Source organism: Canis lupus, chromosome X, assembly GCF_003254725.2.
Source record: "Canis lupus dingo isolate Sandy chromosome X, ASM325472v2, whole genome shotgun sequence".
NCBI lineage: Eukaryota > Metazoa > Chordata > Mammalia > Carnivora > Canidae > Canis > Canis lupus.
In genome coordinates, this window is record NC_064281.1 from 4,236,944 (window position 1) to 4,262,445 (window position 25,502).

The 25,502-nt window shown below is 51.3% G+C and overlaps 1 protein-coding gene across 2 annotated transcripts in view; it reads right to left on the bottom strand.

Annotated features, from left to right (window-relative positions):
• Window positions 1–13,425, bottom strand: part of LOC112652425 (pseudouridine 5'-phosphatase) — a 133,599-nt gene extending 120,174 nt beyond the window's left edge. For both annotated transcript variants that reach the window (XM_049107854.1, XM_025435971.3), the window contains exon 1: window positions 13,303–13,425. In XM_049107854.1, the coding sequence (XP_048963811.1) occupies window positions 13,303–13,372 (70 nt within the window). In that variant the 5' untranslated portion in view covers window positions 13,373–13,425. The remainder of the gene's footprint in view (window positions 1–13,302) is intronic.
• Window positions 13,426–25,502: the final 12,077 nt, after the last annotated feature.

Below are 25,502 nucleotides of genomic sequence, written 5' to 3' on the forward strand. Positions count from 1 at the left end.
TGATCGGCTCTCCCAAAAGGTTCCATTTGTTAATTCGGACAGGAGCAGCGCCGGCCAAAGAAATAAAACCTACTGGCTTTCTAAGTGTGCTTTGCTGACCATAAAGGTGTTGACGCTGATAAAAGAAACTGTAAATAGAATCAAGCAGTATCATGGCATCTGGACGGTGATGCTTTACATCTACTACATTTGTACCCAGAATAAGCCGAAATTAAATGTTTAAGCAACACGTACGTTTTGAACCGCTAACGTTAATAGTAACAGATCTTTAAAGCCAGGTGTACTGTGGCCATGTGTCCCTTGGCGCTAGCAGGGGCCTGTGATGGCCTGTGTCCGTCAGCTACATAGGAGCGGAGGCTGAGAACGGATGGGCATCCACCACCGGTGGGGAGAAATCACCACCTCGAGGCAGAGCTGTGGTCCTGGCACTCCAAGCTGATCCCGGAATGGAGTCGCCCACATTCAGTAAGGCTCGTGGACGGGGGCCTCTGGATTAAGTCAGCCCCTCATGTATGAGGCGGGTTTTGTCAACGTGAATCTGAGTACCCACTTCCCACCTAGAACATGTCTACCCCGGGAAATGCATTCCCATCACCCACGTACCACACACCCAACTTGTTTTAGGGCCTTCGTGTACGGGCTAGTGTCAGCGCACACAAGTGATGCTGAAGACAATATCCAGACAGCTATCAGATGAATGAGCGAGGCCCAAGGTGATTATTCCATGAAGAATCGAGAATCCGTGCAATAGATTATAAGTTCCCAGCTCAAGCTCCCTTCATCTCTTTTTTGTAACTGGCAACTGTGTATTAAGTTTAATTGCATTTAAATGCAGGTGTACTATGAGTTCCTGCAGGTGAAATGACAAGGTGAACACGGTTCCTATGTGAGAAGGTAGGAAAGAAGAGTCCTTGGCCCTTGGCAGTCCTGGCAGCCAGGGCTTTGAACATAATTAGAGAAGGCGAGTATATACGAGAGAGGTGCCAGGATGTAATTAGTTACAGCCCAACATTTCATTAACAACAGTTAACAACACTGAAAGATCACAGGGCACACACCCAGGGATAGCCCAGGTTCTGTTCTAGTTTCTACTCTCATGCTCGCTGCATCGTACTGAAAATGGGAGTCTGGAGGCACCGGAGGGGTCTCGTGTGTGAGACCGAGCATGCCCCCCACCCCATCCCCAGTGTATATAAAGCGGCTATTCTCACAAACAGGTGGGTTTCTGCACCGATAACCACACCACGTCTGGGCACTGTTTGGAGAGCTCGGGCCCAGAGAGTCCACACAAGTGACCTAGATCCAAACCTCCGTGGAGGGCACACGGTCTAGAAGCCGGTGTTTTGCCCACGGATTTGCCTCCGGCCTTCAGAGTCAGGTGGAGCTCTTGTGCGCCGTCGGAGGGCTGCAAGCATGCCGCCTGCCCCAAGTCCCCGCAGGAAAACACCAACTGCATGCAAACACCTCGGCCTGCAAGGAGCGCCCCTCTGGGCAGGACCACTCACTGAGCTCACCCGAGAACGGCCTGTGATTTCACCTCAGCCTACGATGATGCCCTGCCTGAGCCCCTCCATGTCCCTGCAAACCCCGCCATGAACTAAACAGCCTCTGAGTCAAGCCTCTCCTCTTCCTCCCACGCCAGCCGTTTGTGCCCTTGTCCTGCCCTGCTGGATGTACCCATGTCCTGTCCTCCTGGAACCTGGGCAGGGGACCTTGTTTGCTGTTGTGCTGACATCAAGAATCTCAAGATGTCATCCTGTATTAGCGGGGTGGGTCCCAAATTCAGTGAGAAGTGTCCTTATAAAGGACACAAGAGGAGACCCAGAGTCAGGGAAGCCACGTGAAAGAGGGGCGCACACATGGGAGGGATGTGGCCCCCTGGGCAAGTGCAAGAGCCTCCTAGCCAGTCTCCCTGGGCATATGCCTTCCTCATGCACGTCACCAAATACCCACGGCGCCCTGTGCTCCGGGAGGCTGGTGCTCTGACGGCAATGAGGGGAAATCTCAATGCTTGAGCTTGGCATGGGCTCAGCACACTCTGTCCTGGGAGAGCCTTTGCAGAAGAACGTCTTCTCTGAGAGGGCACACGCAGCCACCTCTTGTCAAAGCCCTGCCCTGGTCTGTGTCCTCCTGGCTTGGGGTACTCGCGAGCGTCCTTCCTCCTCCGCCTACGATACTCCTTCAGCCCTATGATGGAGCCCCCAGGATGAATGCTGTCTGGGCTGCTGGCCTGCTCCCTCTCCCTGGCTCCCAAGGAAAGTGGGTTAGCTCAGCAGATACGTGGCCATGCAGGGGGATGGCAACGTCTGCTTCCCCCAACGCTCAGCCCACTGCACCCTGACCGTGTCCCCGGAAGCAAGGGGTGGGTCCACTCCCTGCGCTGGTCGCGGTACCCGGCATCTGGTGGGCGGGTTATCAAGGCCTGTGGCATTCGTGAAGTGAATAAATGCCCCGACCATCCATGTCTCCTTGAGAGCCCTTGTGGATCTGTCCTATCACACTTTTCTGAAATTCCATTTGAACCTAAAACTCTACCCCCAGAGAAACTGTCAGCAGCAGGAAGTGCCACCTGTGTTCAGCCGTCTGGATGGACCCGACAGTCTGGCAGCGGGAAACAACCTTAACTGCTGCAGACGACTGGCTACCTATGTTGTTCAGATGACCCAGTGGGGCAACTTTAAATGCCTTCATCAGGCTGCTGGCAATCACGCAAGGTGATCACAACTGGTTTAACGAGATGGCTGCTGAGATAGGGCTGGGGCTGTCAGGAAGGGACCAGCTCGTCGGGCTGCAACCCGCAGACCCAGGGATGACTTCCATGTTTGTGTTAGGAGCACACACCCAAGCACGAAAAACACAGCCTACAGGAGAGGGCACCAGACACACCACGGGAAGAGCTGACGATCATTTTTATCTGTACGAACGCTCTTTCTCTTGGAAAGGTATCAGGGATGCGTCTGTGGCCAAATTCCTCAGATGAAGACAGGTAGGAACATTCTGGGGGAGAAGTGCCAGCCAGGGCTTCACTCTTCTCCACCAAAGCCTTCATCCAGATGCTCCCAGGTGCCAGGATCCCGCACGTTCACCCACGGGACCAGCAGGATACCAGCGTCACCAGCGGTGTTGGCGGGGGTGACACAATTGCCCTTGAGAAGACCTGCGATTGGTGAAATGTTGCTTCTTTTTCCAGCCGTGAGAGGAGGCACGAGGCTGAAACTGTCACGGTCACTGCCTGAGTCGCTGCCTGAGTCGCTGCCTGAGCTCCCGAGGCCTCCACTGCAGGAGGGACAGTGAGAGCACTAAGCACCTGCTGCCAGCTTGCAGAGCAACGTGAGGTAATGCTCGCAACTGCTCCCAAGAGCGCGGGGCACACAGGATAGGCTCTCGACAGGCACAGGTCTGGTGGGGAAGCCACTGAGAGCCTAGAAAGAGGCAGTAGCAGTGGGAAGGCCACAGAAATAGCTCTGAAGAATTTAGAAATAAGCAAGTATTGCACTGCTGTAGGGGTGGGCCAGTGGGTGAGGAAGGGACGATCTGAAGGTAAGCCGCACTCTTGGATGGCATCCCCTAAAAGCACTCAGAGAGATCACAGCCTGTGACCCACAGGAGACGTGATCCACATGAAGTGGAACCAGAAGCAGTATGGTCCGCAGGCCGCACACATACCCGCCCGGACACACCCATCCGAGGTTCCCACAGCGCCCTCTCTTCCTGGTGAGAGCCAGCAAGGCCTCCACATCCCCCGTAGCCATATCTCTGTGCCCAATGGTTCAGGCCTTCGAGACACACAGACACTATGGCCATCAACTATCCCCGGTCTCTCAGGCTCTGGACTTCTGCCCAAGAGGCCCCATGTGCCATCATGGAGGACAAGATGGGTTCGACAACTCTTCTGAGGACAAGACTGGTCAGCAGGCTGGGACTAGGGCGACAAAACTGACCACATGCAACATCTCCCCCAAACGGGCAACAGGGTGCTGCCGCACGTAATTGCCAAAAATGGCTGAGTCTAGCTAAGCACTGGGTATCACTTCTAGGTTAGAGGAAATAGAGGGGATAGAGGAACCGGTAAGGAGACACCAGGTGGAAACAACCAGACAAATCCTGGGTGTAGACCATTCCATAACATCACTGGCCTAGACTCTTTCAAAAAGTCACTATCGTGGGGGAAAACAAACATTATGTGATTGAGGGATGGGGGAAGTTTTCTGACTTAAAACAGGATAAAGGCACATAACTACCACAAGGAACCCACCTGGAAAACACTAGCGTATTTTCAGCTAGACACAGAAGCCATCCTTGCCTCCATGTTCCAATACAGTCATTACTGAGAATCTTTTTTTCTTTAAATTTAGATTCAATCACCCAACTTACAGTACATCATTAGTTTCAGAGGTAGAAACCAGTAATTCATCAATTGCATCGGTGCTCATCACATCATGTGCCTTCCTTAATGCCCGTCACCCACTTACCCCATCCAAAGTTGTCATCACCAAAACAGTACGGTACTGGCACAAAAACAGACATGTAGATCAATGGAACAGAACAGAGAACCCAGAAATAAACCCTCAGCTCTATAGTCAACTCATCTTTGACACAGCAAGAAAGAACATCTGCTGGAAGAGACAGTCTCTTCAACAAATCCTGTTGGGAAAATTAGACAGCCACATGCAGAATGAAACTAAACCTCTCTTAAACCACACACAAAGATAAACTGAAAGCGGATGAAAGACCTAAATGTAAGACAGGAATCTATCAAAACCCTAGAGGAGAACACAGGAAGTAACCTCTCGGGCCTTGGCCACATGTAGCCACTTCTTGCAAGACACGTCTCCAAAGGCAAGGAAAACAAAAGCAAAAGGAACTACTGGGACTTCCTCAATATAAAAGGCTTCTGCACAGCAAAGGAAACAGTCAACAAAACTACAAGACACTCTACAGAATGGGAGAAGATATCTGCAAATGACACATCAGATAAAGGGCTAGTTTCCAAGATCTATAAAGAACTTATCAAACTCAACACCCAAACCCCAAATAATCCAGCCAAGAAATGGGCAGAAGACACAGACATTTCTCCAAAGACCCACACATGGCCAACAGACACATGAAAAGATGCTCCACATCACTCATCATCAGGGAAACACAAATCCAAACCACAATGAGCTACCACCTCACAGCTGTCAGAGTGGCTAAAATTAACAAGGCCGGAAACAACAAACGTTGGTGAGGATGTGGAGAAAGGGGAATGAATCCCCCTGTGTTTTTTTTAATTCAAACACACTGCTTGATAAAAATACTCTCTTCTGCTTCAGAAAACATGTTTATTGCTCAGCCATTTCTTCTCCTGGTCTGGAATGTCCGTTTGTCTTCTTTGGTCCTTTCTGTACTCGACAAACATCCTCCAGGTGCTTTCAGTTGAAAGTACTGCTCTGTCCCTATTATGCCCTTGCCGTGTTCATTAGCAAGTTACGCACCGATTTCACTCACCATGTTTTATGTCCCATCTGGACTCTGAGACTAAGAGAAGAGACTTGTTTTGAATCCCGTACAGCACCTGCCGCCGCACATTTCTGAACAGACATGCGGAGTGGAATGCATGCCTCTGGAGCTGTGCTGTCCACCACGGTGGCTGGCAGCCACAGGAGGCTACTGAAATTTAAATTAAATACAAGGGAAAATTCCGTTTTCAGCTGCACTAGTCACATTTTACGGATGCGGGTACCAGGTGTCCTTCCTGTCTACAATGCAGATAGAGAACCTTCCCATATGGTAGGCAGATCTGCTAGATGGACAGTGCTGGTCTGGAGAGCAGAGGAACGGTTCTCATCAAGGACACCCCACTTCCCTTACATATACAGGCTGGGGAGACTCGGGATTTCAGGACATGAGAGGCAGGGAATCCTGCTGCTTGCTTTGGCTTTTGTCCCAAGACCTCAAATAAGCTCAGATGTGCAAACGACCACTGTGGTCTTGTTCTCATTTAGTGTAGAAATAGGATATTCTACTCGAGGTTGCACCAACTTTGGTTTGTTCCTGGATCTCTCCCTGACTAGCCACATCATTTGCAAGATTGTTAAGGAGACTACCATTGATCATAAAGAGGAACATACCTTGATTCAGCTCCTAAGCCCAGGAGAGGACAGTCAACGTAGCACAAGCAATGCCAATGAAAACGGTCCGCCAGGCAAGAGTATGTGGAGATGACCACCCTCCTCCCAGACAGGGGCCCTCTCTGCGTAGACACTTTTCCCACTGACACTTAGCTATTGAGTGTAGACATCACAGGAGAGGATGTGAGGGAGTCACAGCATAAAGGAAAGGAGTGACGTGCCTGCTAAAGGCTCAAAAGGTCTGCTAAACCATGCCAGAATGGCAGTCCACCTCTACAAAGCCAATGGGGAAATACTTCTTAACTCAGAAATGATGTGACAAATAACACTTTTTCTTTTTTTTTTTTTTTTTTTTTTAAGAATTTATTTATTCATGACAGACACAGAGAGAGGCAGAGACACAAGCAGAGGGAGAAGCAGGCTCCATGCAGGGAGCCCGACGTGGGACTCGATCCCGGGACTCCAGGACCACGCCCTGGGCCGAAAGCAGCGCCAAACCAGCTGAGCCACCCGGGCTGCCCAAATAACACGTTTTCAAGAAAACTCTCCACACATGCCCTAGAGGCCATTTTAACCACAGATATCTGCAACAAACAGCCAAGACTGCCCCCACCCACTGTAACACAATTAAGTGAAGGTTTTCATAGATCAAACGCTCTGATTATTAGTCACTGGTACTCACATACGCTTGACAGTAGGAAATTTATCTTGAAATGTCATCTACTCTGGTATGACACTATTCTATTTTCCAGCTATGGGCTATGCCTGAATCCCTTTTCAAATGCCTCATCCCAAGGTGTGACCAGTCATCTCGGCATCTATGTAACAAGTGCCTGGAGTGGACATGTCTTGCGGGCATTACTTCCCTTACTCTTTTACAGTGCATTCAATCGGCACCTACCCTCGGAAAATGACAGAGTAACCGACATGTAAATCACAGAAGGCAAAAAAAAAAAAAAAAAAAAAAATCAGAGTAAATGGCAATTACTCAGAAAGACAAAAGGGACTAAAGAATCCCCAACACACTGCCTTTCCAGAAGAAAGGAGGAACAAAGTAAAAATCGATCATGAGAAAATACGAGGATGACAGGACAACAGTCCTCCCACGATTATAATCCCTGTGAATCCAAGGTGCCAAGCAAAGCACCCTGGGAGGTCGAGGGCTGCAGGAGAAAGCAAGGACGGGCACCACACCTGTACTGACAGGAATCTGCTGAACAGTTCAGCCTCTCGCCAGCTGGACAAAACTCTCGTTTATCAGCAGGATTATGCAAATTGGATCTCAATCCCTTCTCAAGCATTCTCGAAAGAGGAGCAGCTGTGGTGACCACTAGTCAAGCGACCAGTAACTACAAAGACGACCTTGAGGTGGGCAGAGTCCAGGTCAACCAGAAAGCATCACAAGGGGACACAGTTAACTAGGCTCGGTCCATACTTGGATTGCTTTGCTATTACCAAAGACTTTTCTCCAAGACACAAGAGTCCCTTCCTTCCTTCCTCCTGGGGGGGCCTTCCCCAGGCCCCCAGCAGCACGTTACTCCAAACGGAGAAAGTCGGAGTGAGGGCCGCCTGCGGTGGGGGCTCTCCTCCACCACCAGGCCTCCGACTGGCCTCCAAATTCCAGCAGATGTCTTTGCAAAGGTGGAAGGAACTTAAGTGTCACCTAGCAAGCCGAGCTCAAACCCAAGCACGTGCTGTTAGCTCCCGGGGGAGCAGGGTGGAAAAGAATGTGAATGCACCACGGCAAGGCTGCCCTGGCATCTGGCACGGAGACCCCAGCGCTCACAAAGGGGTTTCCAAGACGTAGAGCATAGAGGCAATGATCATCTCACGCCGAGGGGGATCTCGGCCAGCTCTCGGGGCAGGCGGTAACCGCATTCGGGCGTACCGCAACAATCCTTCACTAGGCTCTACCTTCCTGAGATGCTCCCAGGACCCTGGCAATGTAGGGATAGGGGGACACTCAGAAGAACCAATGCACACGAAAACCAATGCAGACGAAAAGCTCCTCGTCTGTGCTTAGAAAAATTCTCATACATCACGTGGGGGGTCAGATGACCACGTGTTTTGGTTCCTGTGAAAATTAATGTGGAGCAAGCGCTAACATTCTATAAGGAAATTCCATTTTTGTCATCAGCTTCACGGATGCTCCAGGGTGGAAAAATGGCCTAGACAAGGTGAACAAGACGACCATGGTGTCACAAGGATTCTGACCACAGCCCGGGCACGACGCGGAACCAGTCGACTCAAGCAGCAACTTCCTGAGCTCAGTGAGCACCACAAAGCTCCTGCCCCTCCAGGAGCTTACAGGGTGTCCTAGGCCCCAGGCAAACAGGCACCTCCCAGCAGTCTCGGGTGCTATTATCTGGCAGATGCGAAACTGAGGGAGCACAAAGAAGACCAACGTAGGTCATCTATTCTACTACATAGAGGACAGAGGGTAAATTATAATTAACAGTTGCAAATATTCTTCTTGTGTCCTCACGCGATCCCTCTCTTGTTATTTTCTGATTTTTAAGAATTTAAAAATAAGCTTATTTTCCTTTGGTAATTTTTATGGATGTTAAAAAATTGGACGCCTAGAATATACATTTTACGTGCACTGCATTTTACATATTCCGGTGGTCTCCGTATTCTTAACGTCCACCGTCCACTGGGCCCCGTTATCGATAACAGACATACGGGTTTCTTCCTAAAGCCCTGCATTGGACTGTCCAGTACGACAGGCATTCATTCGCCCAACGAGGCTACTGAACACTTGAAATGTGGCTGGCTCGAGCTGAGACCTGCTTGTATGCATAAAATACCCACGGATTTCAGGGACTAGGCCTCAAAAATGAAGGTCATAGATCTTGGAGAGTTTTACATTGATGTAAGGAAAGACGTATTTTATTTATTTATTTATTTATTTATTTATTTATTTATTTTTTGGAAAGACGCATTTTAGATGTGTCAGGATAGGGAAAAAAGTTTGTTTCATCTGTACCTTTTTGCTTTTACAGTGGAGCTGTGCAACATTTTTTATGCAGTCCCATCTCTATTAGCCAGCATGGCTCCGCACAGCAGACTTCTTGTGTCTTAAAGAGAATGGGCCCACCCCTTGTGCCCCTAATTTCAGTTATTTTGCAAACTAGATAATCTTCCCTATCCAGAAGCCGAGGCTCTGTGGAATCGCTGTCATCTTCTACCTTCGAAAATATCTTGTCCTGGTTCACAAACAATCCCAGTCCCCTTTTCTCTTTCTCTAAATGGCATCTGGGAGCCAAAATCATAACCTGATCGTAGCTGATCGTTACCCCACCAACAAAACAGAATCCGAGAGCGTCTTTCCTATTTGGAAGGACGGCAGCCTCATACATTTCAAACTGGAAATGTACTGGAAAGTGCTCTGGCGTCATCAATGTTTCTGCAGAAATCTCCATTTACTTCCTCATTCCCGTCTGCTTAAACAAGCTTCTCCTGAATAGAAGCCTTCCCCCATGAAACTAATAGTTTTCGATTTTCACTGCCCTGAGAACACCAGTCCTGGGGGTGACGCTGACAAATGGAACTTCCAGAATTCACAATTCTCAAACTCCAACCTACTGCAAGAGGACTCATTATGAATGCATGGTGGAGTGTTCTGCACACAGCAGATACAGGGAATGAAGTCAGGTGCTGCAGAGCTACAGGAGGGTAGCAGCAGGAGAGACCGACTGAGATAAAGCAGCATGTTTTGGAAAGAAAACGGTGTTTTCTACAAGACATCCTGTGAAAGAATGGGATAAGTGCACTTCCGTGCTTCTGCACTTCCTGTGCAGAAGCAGCCCCAGTGTCTTTCTACAAGACATCCTGTGAAAGAATGGGATAAGTGCACTTCCGAGAAAGTTCTGCAAAGCCTTACTACCTCGGAGAAGCGTTAAAGCAGAAAGGAGAAAAGAGGGCAGAAAATAAGGAGGATATCTTCCCAAATGGCACGAACTCTTGGTTCTCTGACCATTTCACAGGATTGGGTAACAGCGCCAGGGGCTAAACTATTAATCTGGCCTTAGCTAGTGAGTAGAGCCCCCAGCGAGTAACTGCCCCTGCTGGAACCAGGTCACGTACGCCACATTCAGGCTTCAGGGAACAGCTGTGTCTGAATCTGGGTCTCAGAACTAAGAGTCCAGCTCATTTGGAAGTTTAATACATTTAATTTTAATGAGACTTCGGAGTTTGCATCCATATTCATGAGACACCCACTACAAGTTCTTTGGACCCTTCCCGAGAGGGGAAGGAGTTTCTTTGACAATTAACTTCCTGACCACCTGAGCAGGAACATTCATGTCTACAAACCAGCCTTATCCATCCCAAGAGGTTTCTGAAATTGAGTCCATTCAGATTTAGTACCTGCATACACTGTTTCTTGCAATTAGTGACCTCTACAGAGATTTAATTTTGTTTTTCTCTTCCTTAGGGATTCACCTGTTTCTATCTCTGGGTTTATAAAGTGACTGGGACGCCCAGGTGGCTCCGTGGGTGCGAGTCACTGCATGCAGCTCCCCGCAGGGAACCTGCTTCTCCGTTTGCCTGTGTCTGTCTCTCTTGGTCTGTCATGAACATATAAATAAAATCTTAAAAAAAAAGTGTTATTACTAGCAAACCACCTAGCAGGGGGCAAGGTCACCCTGGAAAGATGAACAGGTCATCTATATTTAGGATCCAATCGATGTGCAGTCACTCTTCAGCTCTGTTCCTGAGCTGTGCGACCTTGGGCAGGTGACTTAACATCTCTGAGCTGCAGCACTGTGTGTTCTCATTGGAATGCAAATACTTCCTCATCCTCTGCAGGGTTTTAAGGCAGTAGAGGCATAAAAGTCTCCAGCGGGTCAGGAGCGTCTGCAAAAAACACAGGCGTTTTCAGAGTTCTACAAGGCCTTCCGGAGGCTCTGAGGGTCGGAACCCTGTAAGAGGATGAAGCCATGAAGCTCGGTGCGCAGGGTCTGGGCAGCGCTCCGGTCCGTTCCGTGTTGATTCGTGCACTGAGTGTCATTCTGCTTCTTCAACAATTCTTGGCTGTGACCCTGCACAGGGGCGGTGCAGGGAGCAGCAGTGCGAGGACCCAGAGTCCCTCGGGTCCGTGGCAGGCGCAACCTGCTTCCCCAACTCTCCTGCACTTGGGTCAACAGTGTGGCCTAAGGCGGGGCCGGCAGGGGTGCAGCCCTGCAGTCTGCATCCACTCAGCCCCTTCCTGTGCAGAAGCAGCCCCAGCCTCAGGTCCCCACTCTCCTGCACTTGGGTCAAGAGTGCGGCCTGAGCCGGGGCGGGGACGGGTGCGGCCCCGCAATGTGTATCCGGCCCCGCAATGTGTATCCGGCAAGTCCCTTCCTGTGCAGGGGCAGCCCTAGCCTCAAAGTCCCAAGTTTCAGGTCCCAAGTCTCCAGCACCTGGGTCAAGACCGCGGCCTGAGCCTGGGCGGGGACGGGTGCGGCCCCGCAATGTGCATCCGCCGTGTCCCTCCCTGTGCAGGGGCAGCCTGAGCCTCAGGTCCCAACTCTCCGTGCACTTGGGTCAAGCGTGCGGCCTGAGCCGGGGCGCTGGAGGGGCGGGAAGGGGTGCGCCCCCCCCCCCGCCCCCCGCAGTGTGCATCCGCCCAGCCCGTCCCTCTGCAGGAGCAGCCGGAGCCTCAGGTCCCCAACCCTCCTGCACTTGGGTGAAGAGTGCAGCCTGAGCCTGAGCGGGGGTGTGGAGGGGTGCGGCCTCCGCAATGTGCATCCGCAAGCCCCTCTCTCCGCAGGGGCAGCCCCAGCCTCAGGTCCCAACCTTACTGCACTTGGGTCACGAGCGCAGCCTGAGCCAGGGCGCTGGAGGGGGCGGGGAGGGGTGAGGCCCCGCAATCTGCATCCACCCAGCCCCTTCCTGTGCAGGGGCAGCCGCAGCCTCAGGTCCCAACCGTCCTGCACTTGGGTCAAGAGTGCGCCCTGAGCCGGGGCGCTGGGGGAGCGGGGAGGGGTGCGGCCCCGCAATGTGCATCCGCTCAGCCCCTTCCTGTGCAGGGGCAGCCCCAGCCTCAGGTCCCCACTGTCCTGCAGTTGGGTCAAGAGTGCGGCCTGAGCCGGGGCGCTGGAGGGGCGGGGAGGGGTGCGGCCCCACAATGTGCATCGGCCCAGCCCCTTCCTGTGCAGGGGCAGCCCCAACCTCAGGTCCCAACCGTCCTGCACTTGGGTCAAGAGTGCGCCCTGAGCCGGGGCGCTGGGGGAGCGGGGAGGGGTGCGGCCCCGCAATGTGCATCCGCCCAGCCTCAGGTCCCAACCGTCCTGCACCTGGGTCAAGCGTGCGGCCGGAGCTGGGGCGCTGGGGGGGCGGGGAGGGGTGCGGCCCCGCAATGTGCATCCGCCCAGCCCCTTCCCGTGCAGGGGCAGCCCCAACCTCAGGTCCCAACCGTCCTGCACCTGGGTCAAGAGTGCGGCCTGAGCCGGGGTGGGGAAGGGTGCGGCCTGGCAATGTGCATCCGCCCAGCCCCTTCCCGTGCAGGCGCAGGGGTAGCCCCAGCCTCAGGTCCCAACCGTCCTGCACCTGGGTCAAGCGTGCGGCCCGAGCCGGGGCGCTGGGGGGCCGGGGAGGGGTGCGCACCCCCCGCCCCCCGCAGTGTGCATCCGCCCAGCCCCTCCCTGTGCAGGGGCAGCCCCAGCCTCAGGTCCCCACTGTCCTGCAGTTGGGTCAAGAGTGCGGCCTGAGCCGGGGCGCTGGAGGGGCGGGGAGGGGTGCGGCCCTGCAGGGTGCTTCCGCGAGCCCCTCCGTCCAAGCCCCTTCCTGTGCAGGGCCGCCGGAGCCTCGGATCCCAAGCCTCCGGCCCCGGGGTCAAGGCCCGTCCAGCCGCAGCCCCCCCCACCCCCGCCCGCAGCAGCGCCCCCGCCGGCGAGGTCACGACCCCGGCCCCCGCCGCGTAGGAGGCCGCGAGCAGGCTGCGTGCGCGGCGCGGCCAGGTGCGGGAAACTGAGTCCGCCGCGGCCCCCGAGCGCCGCCCCCGCCCCCCCCGCAGCCCGTCCCCACGCGCGGCGCGGCCGCCGGAAGTGCTGCCCCGGGCGGCGCCGACGCCAGCGCCCCGCGCGCCCCCGCCACTCGCCGCCGCCCGCGGGGGTCCCGGACGCCGCCCCGCCGCGCCGCGCCGCGCCGAGCCGAGCAGCGCGCCGTCCCCGGGCCGCGTGGCGCGCGGCGGCCGCAGGCTACGCACCGAGGAGGAGGCCGTCCATGTCGAACAGCAGGTGGGTGGCGGGCCGCGGCGGGGCCCCGGAGGCCGCCATGGCGCCGGCGGACGCGGGCGCGCGCACGCCGGGGACACGGCCGCGCGCTCGGGGGCTGCGCGCGCCGCCCGCGCCGCCTCTGCGCACGCGCGCCGCCCGCCGTGCACGCGCGCCCCGCGCCGACCCGCGGGGCCCGAGCCGCCTTGCGCACGCGCGCCGCGGGAGCGTCTCTCGAGAGCCGCGCGCTCCGCTCTGCGGGCGGGCTTGTCTCGCGCGGTCTCCGGTGCCGCCGCCGCCGCCGAGTGCGGATGCGGCCCCGCGCGGGCTCCCGTCTGCCCGCATGCACCGCGCTCCCCACGCACAGCGGACGTCCCGGTCCCGGCGGCGGCACATGCACAACTTGACCCTGGGGCGGGACGCACGGAGGAGGCCGAGCCTTTCTCCTCGGCCGGCCCGGTGCACCGGCTGCTTCCCACCGAGGGGCCAAGGTGCTCAGGTCGGCATCCCCGGCAGCCAGGCTGCAACCGGGAGCCCAGGGGCCGGGGCATGCGCCGGGCCGGGGCTGCCGTCCCGGGACCCTCGCTGCTTTCCCTTTCGGTTTCGCGGGCCCGCCGCCCCCGCGGAGCTGGCAGCGCGCATGCGCAGGGGGCCGCTCGGAGGGTCGGCGACCCGGGCTCCCGGGTCCCCGCGAGCATCCCGGGCTGCAGAGGCTCCACGCGCCTGGCCGCCTCATCTGCGTCCCTGCCGCCCAGCTTCCTTTCTTATTCAGCTCTCTTCTGCATGCACTCTGAATTTTTTTGTTCTTGGCTGCTCTCAAAAACTTTTTTTTGAGATTTTACGTATTTGAGACAGAGCATGAGTGCAGGCGAGGAACAGAGGGACAACAAACTTGTCCCAGAGCAGGGAGCCTCCTGCAGGGCTGCATCCCAGCACCCTGACATCCTGAGCTCAGCAGAAGGCAGATGCTTCACCCACTGAGGCACCCGGGTGTGCCCAGAAACACCTTTTTTTGGTCTCCGTTTCTGTGTAGTGTGCGTCGATGTTGCATATGCATGTTTAAGCATAAGGATACAGCGACTTTAAAGAAGGTGATGTGAGAAAACTCCAGAAGCTTATTTCACGCCGTGGGGCTGTATTTTTGGCAAAATGCAAAAACCACAGTAGACGCAGCTTGGATGCTGCAAGGGCAGCAAAATAATAGGCGACGAACCCCTGTGCCTCGGTTTCCTTTTGTGTCAAATGTAAAGGAGACAGCGCAGGTCAAGCTCTTAGTCCTGGCACATAGTACGGCTTCAGGTAACTGATGTCTTTGGAGCTCTGGCTGTGCAAAATGCAATGATGATTTCTGTTTGAGGACCTCAGGGAAGGCAGTGTATCAGCCGATTAGTGAGGGGACTGTGACACCAGGGTGCTCGGCTGCTGTGACACAGTTGCACAGACTCCGTGGCTTGCATCACAGATCTGCTGGGTTTACAGTTCTGGAAGCCAGAAGTTGGAGAACAACAAGCCGTCAGGGTTAATGCTTCCCGAGGGCTGGGACGACGCGATCCTTCCAGGCCTGTCTCCTTGCTTGTACGTGGCCTTCTTACCTTAGCTCTTTATATTACCTTCTCTCTACGAGTCTATTTCTTTTAAGATTTTATTTATTCATGAGAGACACACAGAGGCAGAGGACAAGCAGGCTCCATGCAGGGAGCACAATGCGGGACTTGATCCGGGAACCCCGGGGTCACGCCCTGAGCTGAAGGCAGATGCTCAACCGCTGAGCCCCCCCGGGCGCCCCTCTGTGGGTCTATTTCTGCATCCAAGTTTCTTCTCTTTGTAGGACTCCAGTAAATCACCGACTGTAATGACCACGTTTTAATCTGATTCCCTGTGTGAAGACTCAATCTTTAAATCAAGTCACCTGAGCTACCTAGGAGTTAGCAGAGAGCACTATATATTGGGAGAGGGACACAATTGGGCGCATAGCAGATTTGTTCTAAGATGATTGGTGGGGTCCCTATAGCTGCCAGTGCACACCTGCTGCAGCCTATAGAATTCTCCTCCTCGGTTTCTCTACAGTGTCTGGAAACAGATGGGGATGTTTTTCCCCTTCCATTGTAACAACACTGCACTTGTCTTGATTCCTTAGATAAAAGGGCAGAAAGCCCCCAGGGCCAGGAGTAAGCATTCAGAACTGCGGGGGATAACCTAGATGTTATGGTTGATCTCCTTGTCCCGGGTTGTTGGCTCCTTAGAAGGAGTTTCAGGAGTTGTCTGGATTTCTGCAGATTGGGTGGAAAAATAAGCCAACACATAAACGCAGGTGAGGACCTAGGACGGAGACTTGTGGAGTGTGTCCCTTGCCCTGTTCCAGCCCCTGTGGCTCTGGGCATGGCTCTTGGCAGACAGTCCAGTTTGTTCACCTATAGGGAGCGAGGTGCCAGCTGGGAGTTTCCCCTTCACCTCCTCTGACCTGACAGTGCGATTGCAAAACAGATTCATTGGGGACTCTTGTGCACTTCTCTCTACAGACCTGAAAACATGGTCTCAGTAATTTTTTTTTAAGTTTTATTTATTTACTCATGAGAGACAGAGAGAGAGGGGCAGAGACACAGGCAGAGGGAGAAGCAGGCCTCCTGCGGGGAGCCCAATGCGGGACTCGATCCCGGGACCCCAGGGTCACGCCCCGAGGCGAAGGCAGATGCTCGACCAGTGAGCCACCCAGGCGTCCCATCATTTTTTAAGTCTTGTTTTTCACACTCTTCAGAAACAGCTCTTGCCAATGATGGGAGACACTGCTTTGTGTTAAAAAAGCAAAATCCAGGGATCCCTGGGTGGCACAGTGGTTTAACGCCTGCCTTTGGCCCAGGGCGCGATCCTGGAGACCCGGGATCGAATCCCACGTCAGGCTCCCGGTGCATGGAGCCTTCTTGCCCCTCTCTCTCTGCCCCTCTCTCTCTCTCTCTCTCTCTCTCTGTGACTATTGTAAATAAAAAAAAAAAAAAAAAGCAAAATCCAAATAAATGGTAGGAACCGTCATGCCTTTTTTTTTTTTTTTTTTTGCAATAAACTAGATTGGGAAAATACTGGAAATGTATTCACAGTTGAAGTGGTTTCCATGCAAGTAACGAGATGCGCTTTAACTTTTGTTAATTCTCCTAACAGTGAAAGAAACAGTCAAAGCTTCTGTGGAGAGGGAGGATGGATTTCCTTACACAAAGTACAATTTATTTTTGCGCGATTGTGTTTTCCCCGTGGGATGATGGCTTACTTTTCCTGACAACTTAAAAACGCAGCAGACGATCCAGGAAACTCTGATACAGTGGTATCAAAAACACGCTCACAACCGATTGTACAGATTTAAAAACAGGATCCTTTCCCACTCAATGAATAAACTCAAACGTGCCATTCATTGTAAAATAAAAATAGATGCCTTAGCTTCCTTCAGCTTCTTTATCTTGTTCTGTTGGTTTTTGTGCCCATGTGTTTGCTTTCTGGGTTGTATTTGGAAAGCTGCTTGTAGCCCCAGCTATGAGCTGTAGGTTGGGGAGCAGACTCAGCTCTGCGGTCCCCCTGAGCAGCGCTAGCTGCAACCCCGGGCCCAGAGGGCTTGAGGCTGATGGAAGGCGCCCTTCCCGCAGGGGGCCCGTGTGGAGCCCTGCACCAGCTGCTTGCCAGGGCTGGGTCTCAGAGGAATGTGTGCGGGCCAGCCCTGAGGGACCCTCGAGGACGCCGCTGGCAGGACCAGTCAGGCTTTGTGGAGAGTTCGGAGAGCCCATGGTGCTCTCTCTGACGGCAAGGGTTCCTTGCATTGCTCAACCTTCCTTTAGCTGGAGCACTTGCAGGGGAGTGGCTTCAGGCTTAATGGTGCAGGGGTGGAGGGCATGCATCAAAGTATGCATACTTTTGCATATATATGTATATGCAACGTATACGTTCATGCTTTGTTTTGTAATAAGCGTACTTTATTCCTCATGGATGTGCACATACGCATAAGGAATCTCTACTTATATATATATAGTTTTCTATTTGATAAGGCTAAGCTATGAACAGCACACAATAATAAAACCTTAAGCACCCACGATCTCTTAAGTGAGTCTTAAGGATAGCGGACTGGCAATTTCAGAGACTTTTAAGTTCATTTCAGACGTTGCAGATGAGAGATGCGGAGTACATCAATGTGCCAGGGTGCTATGACAAAATATCACAGACTGGGGGGCTTGACCAGCAGGCAGTTATCTGTCACCGTTCAGAGGTGGCCGTTTGTGTCCTCGTGGGTGGGGCTGGGGGCTCTGATTCCTATTATTTTTAAAGTCCATAATCCCATTATGAGGGGTCCATCATGACGTCATCTGAATCTAGTTAATTTTTTTATTAATATATCCTATCCCTCCACGCATACGTTAGTACGTAGGTATGTTATTGTGCTGGTTACGTGAGTTGTACATTACACGTAGGACCGTGAGTGAAGAGCAAGATAAAGAGCTCTTACACTACCTTGAGGAGGTGACTTTCGGAATGCACGTAGAGATGGTGGTTCATTGCCAGCCCTGTGACTAGAAGATTGGAACTTCTAGTCCCACCCCTGATCTGGGGGGAAGTTAGGAAGTTGAGTCAGTCCCCAGAGCTCAGTGATTTAATCAATCATGCCTGTGTGATGAAGCCTCCATAAAAAGCCTGAAAGGACGGGGCTCAAAGAGCTTGTAGGCTGGTGAACTCTTGGACGTGCCTAGAGAATGTTGCCTGGAACCTGCACACCTTTTCCCTACAACTTACCCTCTGCATCTGTTTCCTGTGAGGTCGCTCTGCATCCTTTGTCATAAGCCTTTTGTAATAAACCTGTGAGCAGTCAGTAAACTGCTTCTCTGAGCTCTGGGAGCCACTAGCAGATTAATGGAACCCAAGAGAGGGGGTCCCGGGAACATCTGATCTATAGCAGCTTGGTCAGAAGCAGAGGCGACAAGCCCGGCTTGCCGTTGGCATCTCACAGTGGGAGGAGCAGTCTCGTAGGCTGAGGCCTTCACCTGTGGGATCCGGTGCTGTCTCCAGGTAGATGTATCATAATTGAGTTTAATCGTAGGTCACCCAGCTGCTTTTGGAGCGTCGCTTCGTGCTGTCGGAAAATCCACAAATGGGAATTGGTGTCAGAATCATGATCCCAAATGTCTTACCTCCATGTACCATCCCACTGAGGATCAGGGCTTCAACCTATGAATTTGCAGGGTGGGGGGCCAACAGTAAGTCCATTATGGAGTGTTATTTGTCCTTTGCCTGCCGGCTATTTTCAGGTTTGATAACACATGCCCTTAGTTACTTCTTTTCTACGTAGAGTGACTGGGTGTTCCCAGTGTGCCTGGGACTTTACCGGTGTCACCCTGAAATTCTGGCATCCTCAGAAACCCCTCAGCCACAGAGTCATGGCCAGCCTTCCCTTGGCTCCGCCCCAACATAAGGTACAGGTAGGTTATGACTGAACCAATAGTCTCAGCAAGGTAGCAAAGTAGCGATAGGATCCATATGTCCGGGCCTTTAAAGCAAGGGGAGGGTGTGGTTGGGAACAGGTGACTGAAATGCATGTGGCTCTAAATGATCATCCAGACGTGCCACTGAGGACTGGAAGGGCAGGTTGTTTTCTAGACCTCCATACCTCACTGTCCACGTGGGTCGGTGTTCCCTCCACCATGGGCAGGAGCACGATGCCTCACAGTGCAACAGTGTGATATTCAAGGAGTCTTTACGGGTGACTCTACGGGCTTTGGCATGTGGGTAGAGATGCAAAACATACGTGCAGAAGCCCCACCCATCTGCATACCCCTAGTCCAGGGTTTTCCCTCTGCGCTGTTCATATTTTGGGCAAGAAAATTGATGTGGGCTGAGTTTTGTTTCCTAAAATTCATATATGGAAGCCCCAACTCTCAGAACTTGACAGTGTGTTGGGGAGGCCTGAGTGGGTCAGCAGTTGAACGTCTCAGGCGGTGACCCCGGGATCCTGCCATCGAGTCCCACATCGGGCTCCCTGCAGGGAGCCTGCTTCTCCCTCAGCTTGGGTCTCTGCCTCTCTCATGAATACATAAATGAAAAAAATAAATAAATATATTTAAAAAAAGAACCTGAGAATATGGATGAATTTGGAGATGGAATCTTTAAACAGGTAACAAAGCTAAAAGTGACATCATTAGGAATGGGCCCTGATACAATGGGATGAGTGTCCTTATAAGAAGAGGAGATTAGGACACAGACTTACACAGGAGGACAACCACATGGAGGTGCAGGGGAGACAGGGTGTCTGTCTACACACGGCGGAGGGAGGAGACCTCAGGAGAAACCAATTGTACCCATGCCTGGATCTTGGACTTCCAGCCTGTGATGTGTTGTTATGGCGGCCCTAACAGATTACCACAGTAACTCTCTGGGGTGGGGGCCGTCTTGTCCACTGGGCTGTTTAAGAGTATCTGTAGTCTCTACCTGGTAGATGCTGGTAGCACTTTTTTGGGTGGATGGGTGGACGGATGGATGCATAGAGGGATGGATGCATGGATGCATGGTTGGATTGATCTGTCTACATATCCATCCATCCATCCATCCACACACACGTATATGCACACACACTGGACTCGTATATTGGAATCCAGCAGCCTAATGAAGCAGGAGAGCAGGTTCAGACATTCAGAGGTTCTGGCCTGTGTGTGCAGTACCTTTTCCCAAAGCCCTTGACTCCGAGAAGTCATGACCCAGTTTGAAGAGCTCTCTGACTTAGATCCAAGAGGAAGACGACAAATACTCCCTGTGCAGCTAAAACATTTCACCAACTCATTTTTTTTTAACATTTCTCGGACAAACACGTGCTCACTGCTGCTCCGTGTGCCCTTCCATGCTTCTAAAAACAGATAAGTGTCCTGCTCATGACTCTTCTGCTGAGAGACCGCAGGCGAGCAAGACCCCTGTAACTTGCGGAGGCCACTCGGCTCCGTGGAGACCTAGACTCTGTCGGAGGAAGCTCTGGCTTCCATTTGAAGCAACCCGATTTTCATTGCTAACTGTGGATTCACCTTTCTTCCCGTGTGGAGCTGGCCTAAAAGTAGGGACCTGGGGGGCCTTTGCTTGGGGAGCCTTGGATTTATTCTCCATTCTCCCTTCTTTTCCCCACATGCTCAGAAAGCCCTGGAAGGGAGCCTTGACATGTGTAAACGGATGACCTTGCCGCTCCAGGCATTTTCCTTGAGAATGTGGTTGATACTTTGTGGAGAGGGTCATTATTCTTGATCTTCTTTGCTATCAGGGTACAGTCTGGACGACTTGCCTCTAGCAGAGGAGCCAAGTTTGCTCCTTACTATGGTAAACAACACGAGTCCACCACGTGGGGCATCATCATGTCACCTGTTGCCAGACATGGAGAACATCGGGCCCCACCCAGACCTATTGAATCAGCCAGGTGCCCCGGTGGCCTGGGTCACCACCACCTGGGACGTGCCAGGTACTCCATCAGGGTATGGGAGCGTATGAGAACCTCTGCTGGTGATCATCTTTATGTAAAAGGGTAGGAAATAAGTTAGGCCTTAGCAGTGTTTATTATCTGCATGGGCACTGGCGGGTGATCTGCACGCTGGATGGTCGTGTGTCCCGATCAGCTTTCCCAGGATCGTGGGGGGACATATAGATGGGGCAGCATCCGTGCCCTCTACTGTTTTATTTGATTTCAGGTTAATGCAATGTATGCTTCAGGGTTCAGTGTTTTTATAGGGGATTTATTTCATTTTTAAACCAACCCTCACAAAATGGATAAAGGGCTTAAAGAAACTCCTATGAGAAAAGTATAATGCAGGTCCAAGTTAATGACAAGGAAAGATAACTAGTGGCATGAACTACAGAGCATTCACAGACCAGGAAAAACACACATTGCATCAGTAAATGAATAGATAGCGCTCATCCACCATCGCACGTATGGAGGGAGGATGAACATTCAGAAACTGGGGGGCTTGAGGTGCATGGTCTAGAGTCTCCTCTCTCTCCTTCGGATCCTTTGGTGACCAGACATCCGAGGTTCATTGTGCCCCCCCCATAGGAGCCCTGTTGACCACTGTGATACGTGGCACCAAACAAGGTCACCTGCCCCCCCCCCCCAACCCTGCCTCCATCTCCCAACCTCCCTCTCGATTTAAAATCTTTCCCTCCTGATTTTTGGTTCAGGCTAAATTTACTCTGACAGAGTGCCCTCCCCCGAGGGCGTGTTACGGGTGGCCGTGCCCATGGCAGACAGGCAAGGGGATGTTGGCATCTTGCATCCTTCTGTCTCTTCCTTCCATCCCCAGGAGAGGTGCCCGGGCCCCGTGTGCTGCATCTCCTCCCTGTGGACAGACTCAGTGCTCAGCCTCACCTGCCAAAGCACATGCGGTTGGTCCATAGGACTTCCCTGATAAAACCGCTGCCTCGTTGGAAAGGCTTTGATCCCCTGCGGTAGTTTATACAAGATTCATGGGGCCCCACTCAGTTCTTGGAAATGCTTATGCAAGACAGGTGTTCAGAGTCCACATGAAAGAATCATTTGGTGTTTGTGGTTAAAACTGGCTTTCTGTTTCGTAACAACTGTAGTAAAAGCTGCCAGCCCTCCAATAACTAGGACATGCTCCCTACTTTATAAACCATGTCAACAACCTCGCTTGGGGAGGTAGTGTGATTATTCTTATATATAAATGAGTTAATGGAGCTTGAGAGACATTAACTGCCTTGCCTCAGGCCATACACCTGAGAAGGAGCAAGGTGGAGTCAAACCTAAATTGGTCTTGCTTCCTCAAAAAGAACCGACAAGCAGAACTGTGTGTTTTTATATTTTTCTGCATACTCCTTAAGTGGCTTATATTGTGGGTAAGTAATCAAAGCCATAACCCTAATACAAGACTAATGTGAAAATCAAATACACTTATGATTGTAAAAAAAAAAAAAAAAGGAAAATAATGTTCTGGAGACCAACAGAGAGAGAGAGAGAGAAGGAAAGGAAGGAAGGAAGGAAGGAAGGTAGGAAGGGGAAAGAAAGAAAGAAAGAAAGAAAAGAAAGGAAAGAAAGAAAGAAAGAAAGAAAGAAAGAAAGAAAGAAGAAAGAAAAAAGAAAGGAAGAAAGAAAGAAAGAAAGAAAAGAAAGAAGAAAGAAAGAAAGAAAGAAAATAAAGAAAGAAAAGAAAGAAAGAAAAGAAAGAAGAAAGAAAGAAAGAAAGAAAGAAAAGAAAAGAAAAGAAAAGAAAAGAAAATAGAAAAGAAAAAGAAAGAAAGAAAAGGATGGAAGGAAAGAAAGAAAAGAGAGAAAAGAAACATCCAAGAAAGAAAAAGAAGAGAAACATCCAAGAAAGAAAGAGAAACATCCAAAAAAGAAAGAAAAGAAAGAAGAGAAACATCCAAGAAAGAAAGAAAAGAAAGAAGAGAAACATCCAAGAAAGAAAGAGAAACATCCAAGAAAGAAAGAAAAGAAGAAAAACATCCAAGAAAGAAAGAAAAAGAAGAGAAACATCCAAGAAAGAAAAGAGAGAAACGTCCAAGAAAGAAAGAAAAGAAAGAAGAGAAACATCCAAAAAATAAACAAGAAACATTTTTTATTTATTTATTTTTTTTGCGCACTTTGGGTATAAATCCATAATGGCAATGTTGGGGACGAAGAATTTTACTCACCCCTTCATAGATTCTCTCAGTTGCTCAAAGAATTAACTCGACATGAGACAGACGAACAGGAGAAAAATCAGATTTTATTTCATAGGTACAGGAACCCCACACACGAGAGATTCTAAGTCAGAAAGGTTACAATGAGGTATCTGTGCCGTCATGAGCTAGGGAATGGGATGAGGGCCCAGGAGGGGAGGAGGGCCGTTCACAGGGCAATAAGAATATGTTTGGTAGGGATCCCTGGGTGGCGCAGCGGTTTGGCGCCTGCCTTTGGCCCAGGGCGCGATCCTGGAGACCCGGGATCGGATCCCACGTCGGGCTCCCGGTGCATGGAGCCTGCTTCTCCCTCTGCCTGTGTCTCTGCCTCTCTCTCTCTCTCTCTCTCTATCATGAATAAATAAATAAAATCTTTAAAAAAAAAAAAAAAGAATATGTTTGGTAATTAGATGTTTGCCCTGCCACACAGATGGTCACTCAGATAATACTTATCTCCGATAATAACTCTCATTCTGAGAAAGATCCCCAGTTTAGATTCTTCTGGGTAGTTAAGGAGTGGACCACAGTTTCTCTTGAGCCTGCAGGATCTTGACTGTCTTCAGCTCAAAATGGTCTACGTGTCAACATGCTTGATTTGGGGGAGGCTTGCTCTGAGCCCCTCGAGCAGCATCTGCAGTGAGAGACGGCCTGACTGTATTAAAGCAGCAGGTCTTAACCCTAGTGAGACGCAGCAGGACAGGCGTTCCCCTTGGCCGAGCTCCACCCCGCTCCTAGGCCAAGCGCAGCAGGTGGGAGCACACAGCTGCCTGCTGGCCGCCTCCTGTCCCAACCCAGCAAGACATGAGCCTCGAATGTGCATGTGCCAGACCATCCTCCCTAAATCCGGCAGCCACGCATTTGCTGGAAGCTCTGCTGGGCTTCTAATTTTTTATTTTTATTTTATTTTTTTTTTTAGCACAGCATTTCCCAAACACATCACACACACCATCTAAAAAATAAAAAATAAAAAATAAGTAGTAGTATCTGTTAACTTCCATGAGATTGAGTCCATCCCGGAACGCTTTTAGAAACGCCACACTGGCCCTTATGCTTAGAATCCAGCGAGACTCAAAAATTCCATCCAATCACAGCTGTCCTAAGGCAATCATTGGATATGAAATTTGGGATCTGAGCGCGTCATTGTGACACCCACACGTTGACAGAGCAGAGCACATTTACATAGTGAACTATGAAATGAGGATCTTTAGTACCTCGGATAGTGAAGATCGTAGGAATCTGAAGAGCAGTGGGACGTGTGCGTATACACATGTACATAGAGACAACATTTATGTCACGTATGTAAATAATCTAGTGTGTGTGTGTGGGGGGGTGTTTTCTTTTGTTTGTTTGTCTGTTTAAGTAATCTCTGTGCCCATCGTGGAGCTTGAACTCATGACCCCAAGATCAAGAGTCTCACGCTCTCCTGACCGAGCCAGCCAGGCGTCCTTAGTTGTGTGTGTTTTTAAGAAACTGGAGGATATCCACGTAAAATTTAAATACATTGATCTCACACATACACATTTATATGTCCTATAGCACGTATAAACCATACGTACGTTTGTGGTTTTCAGAGACCTGTGAATAGACGTCATCACATATCATTTCGGCGGACTTGATTAACGTGTACGTGTGTGTCATGTCTGTAAATAGATGCGTGGGAAGCCTTATAGGAAACTTAACAGTGTTCTGTGTATAATGTACATGTGGGCATGTTTTTATATAATTGTACGGATTTGAGAGTCGTATACTAGTTTAAGTGAAGCAGGTGGATCAAACAGGTACAGGAAGTGCGTTTCGTTCTTTCATTGGCACATTTCAGTTGAATGTGTTTGCCAGCTGCCGCTCTATTTAACGTGGAATGAATAATATTTAAAAGGCGTGTATTTCAAGTGCTTTCCCCAGGGCCATTTCAAGTACTCTGAAGGAACCTCAGACCCAATCCTTCCTCCTGGAGTGGCCCACCGTGCCATTTAAGGGAAGGCGATGTACCAGGACTTGGTTTTGGGTTTAATGATGACGCTTCCCATCGCAACCAAAAGCACCTGCCTGGACACAACTGAGGCATTTCCATGTGCCTGACCATGTTACGTAAGAATCGTTGGGACGGGAGGCTTTGCCCACGTGGGTTTCTTTGCTCCCCCAGGAGCATTCATTGTGCTCACCAGGGAGGGTCTCAAGGCAAGAGATGGTTTAGCATTTCTGGGCTTTACCAGGGTGGTGCGTGGCTTGCTGGAGAACAGCCAGGCCCATGCTCAGGTACACAGAGCTACGCACACCTAGTGCCGTGTCACTGTAGATAACACAATAGGGAGACTGCCTTGTGCATTCTGGAGCTCCACGCCCTCTCTTCCCACACACGGCTGAGAGAAGAGCCCTTCCGTGAGCGCCGTGTTGCTTATCTCAGTTGTCTGATTTGCATTGAGATGCTTGTTCCTTGATTCGAGGTCACAGTGACCAAGCCTTGGTCTTTGTGTTCAGTCTCAGAGAGTGAGTCTTTGCTTGCTAACCCCTGAATCACCGC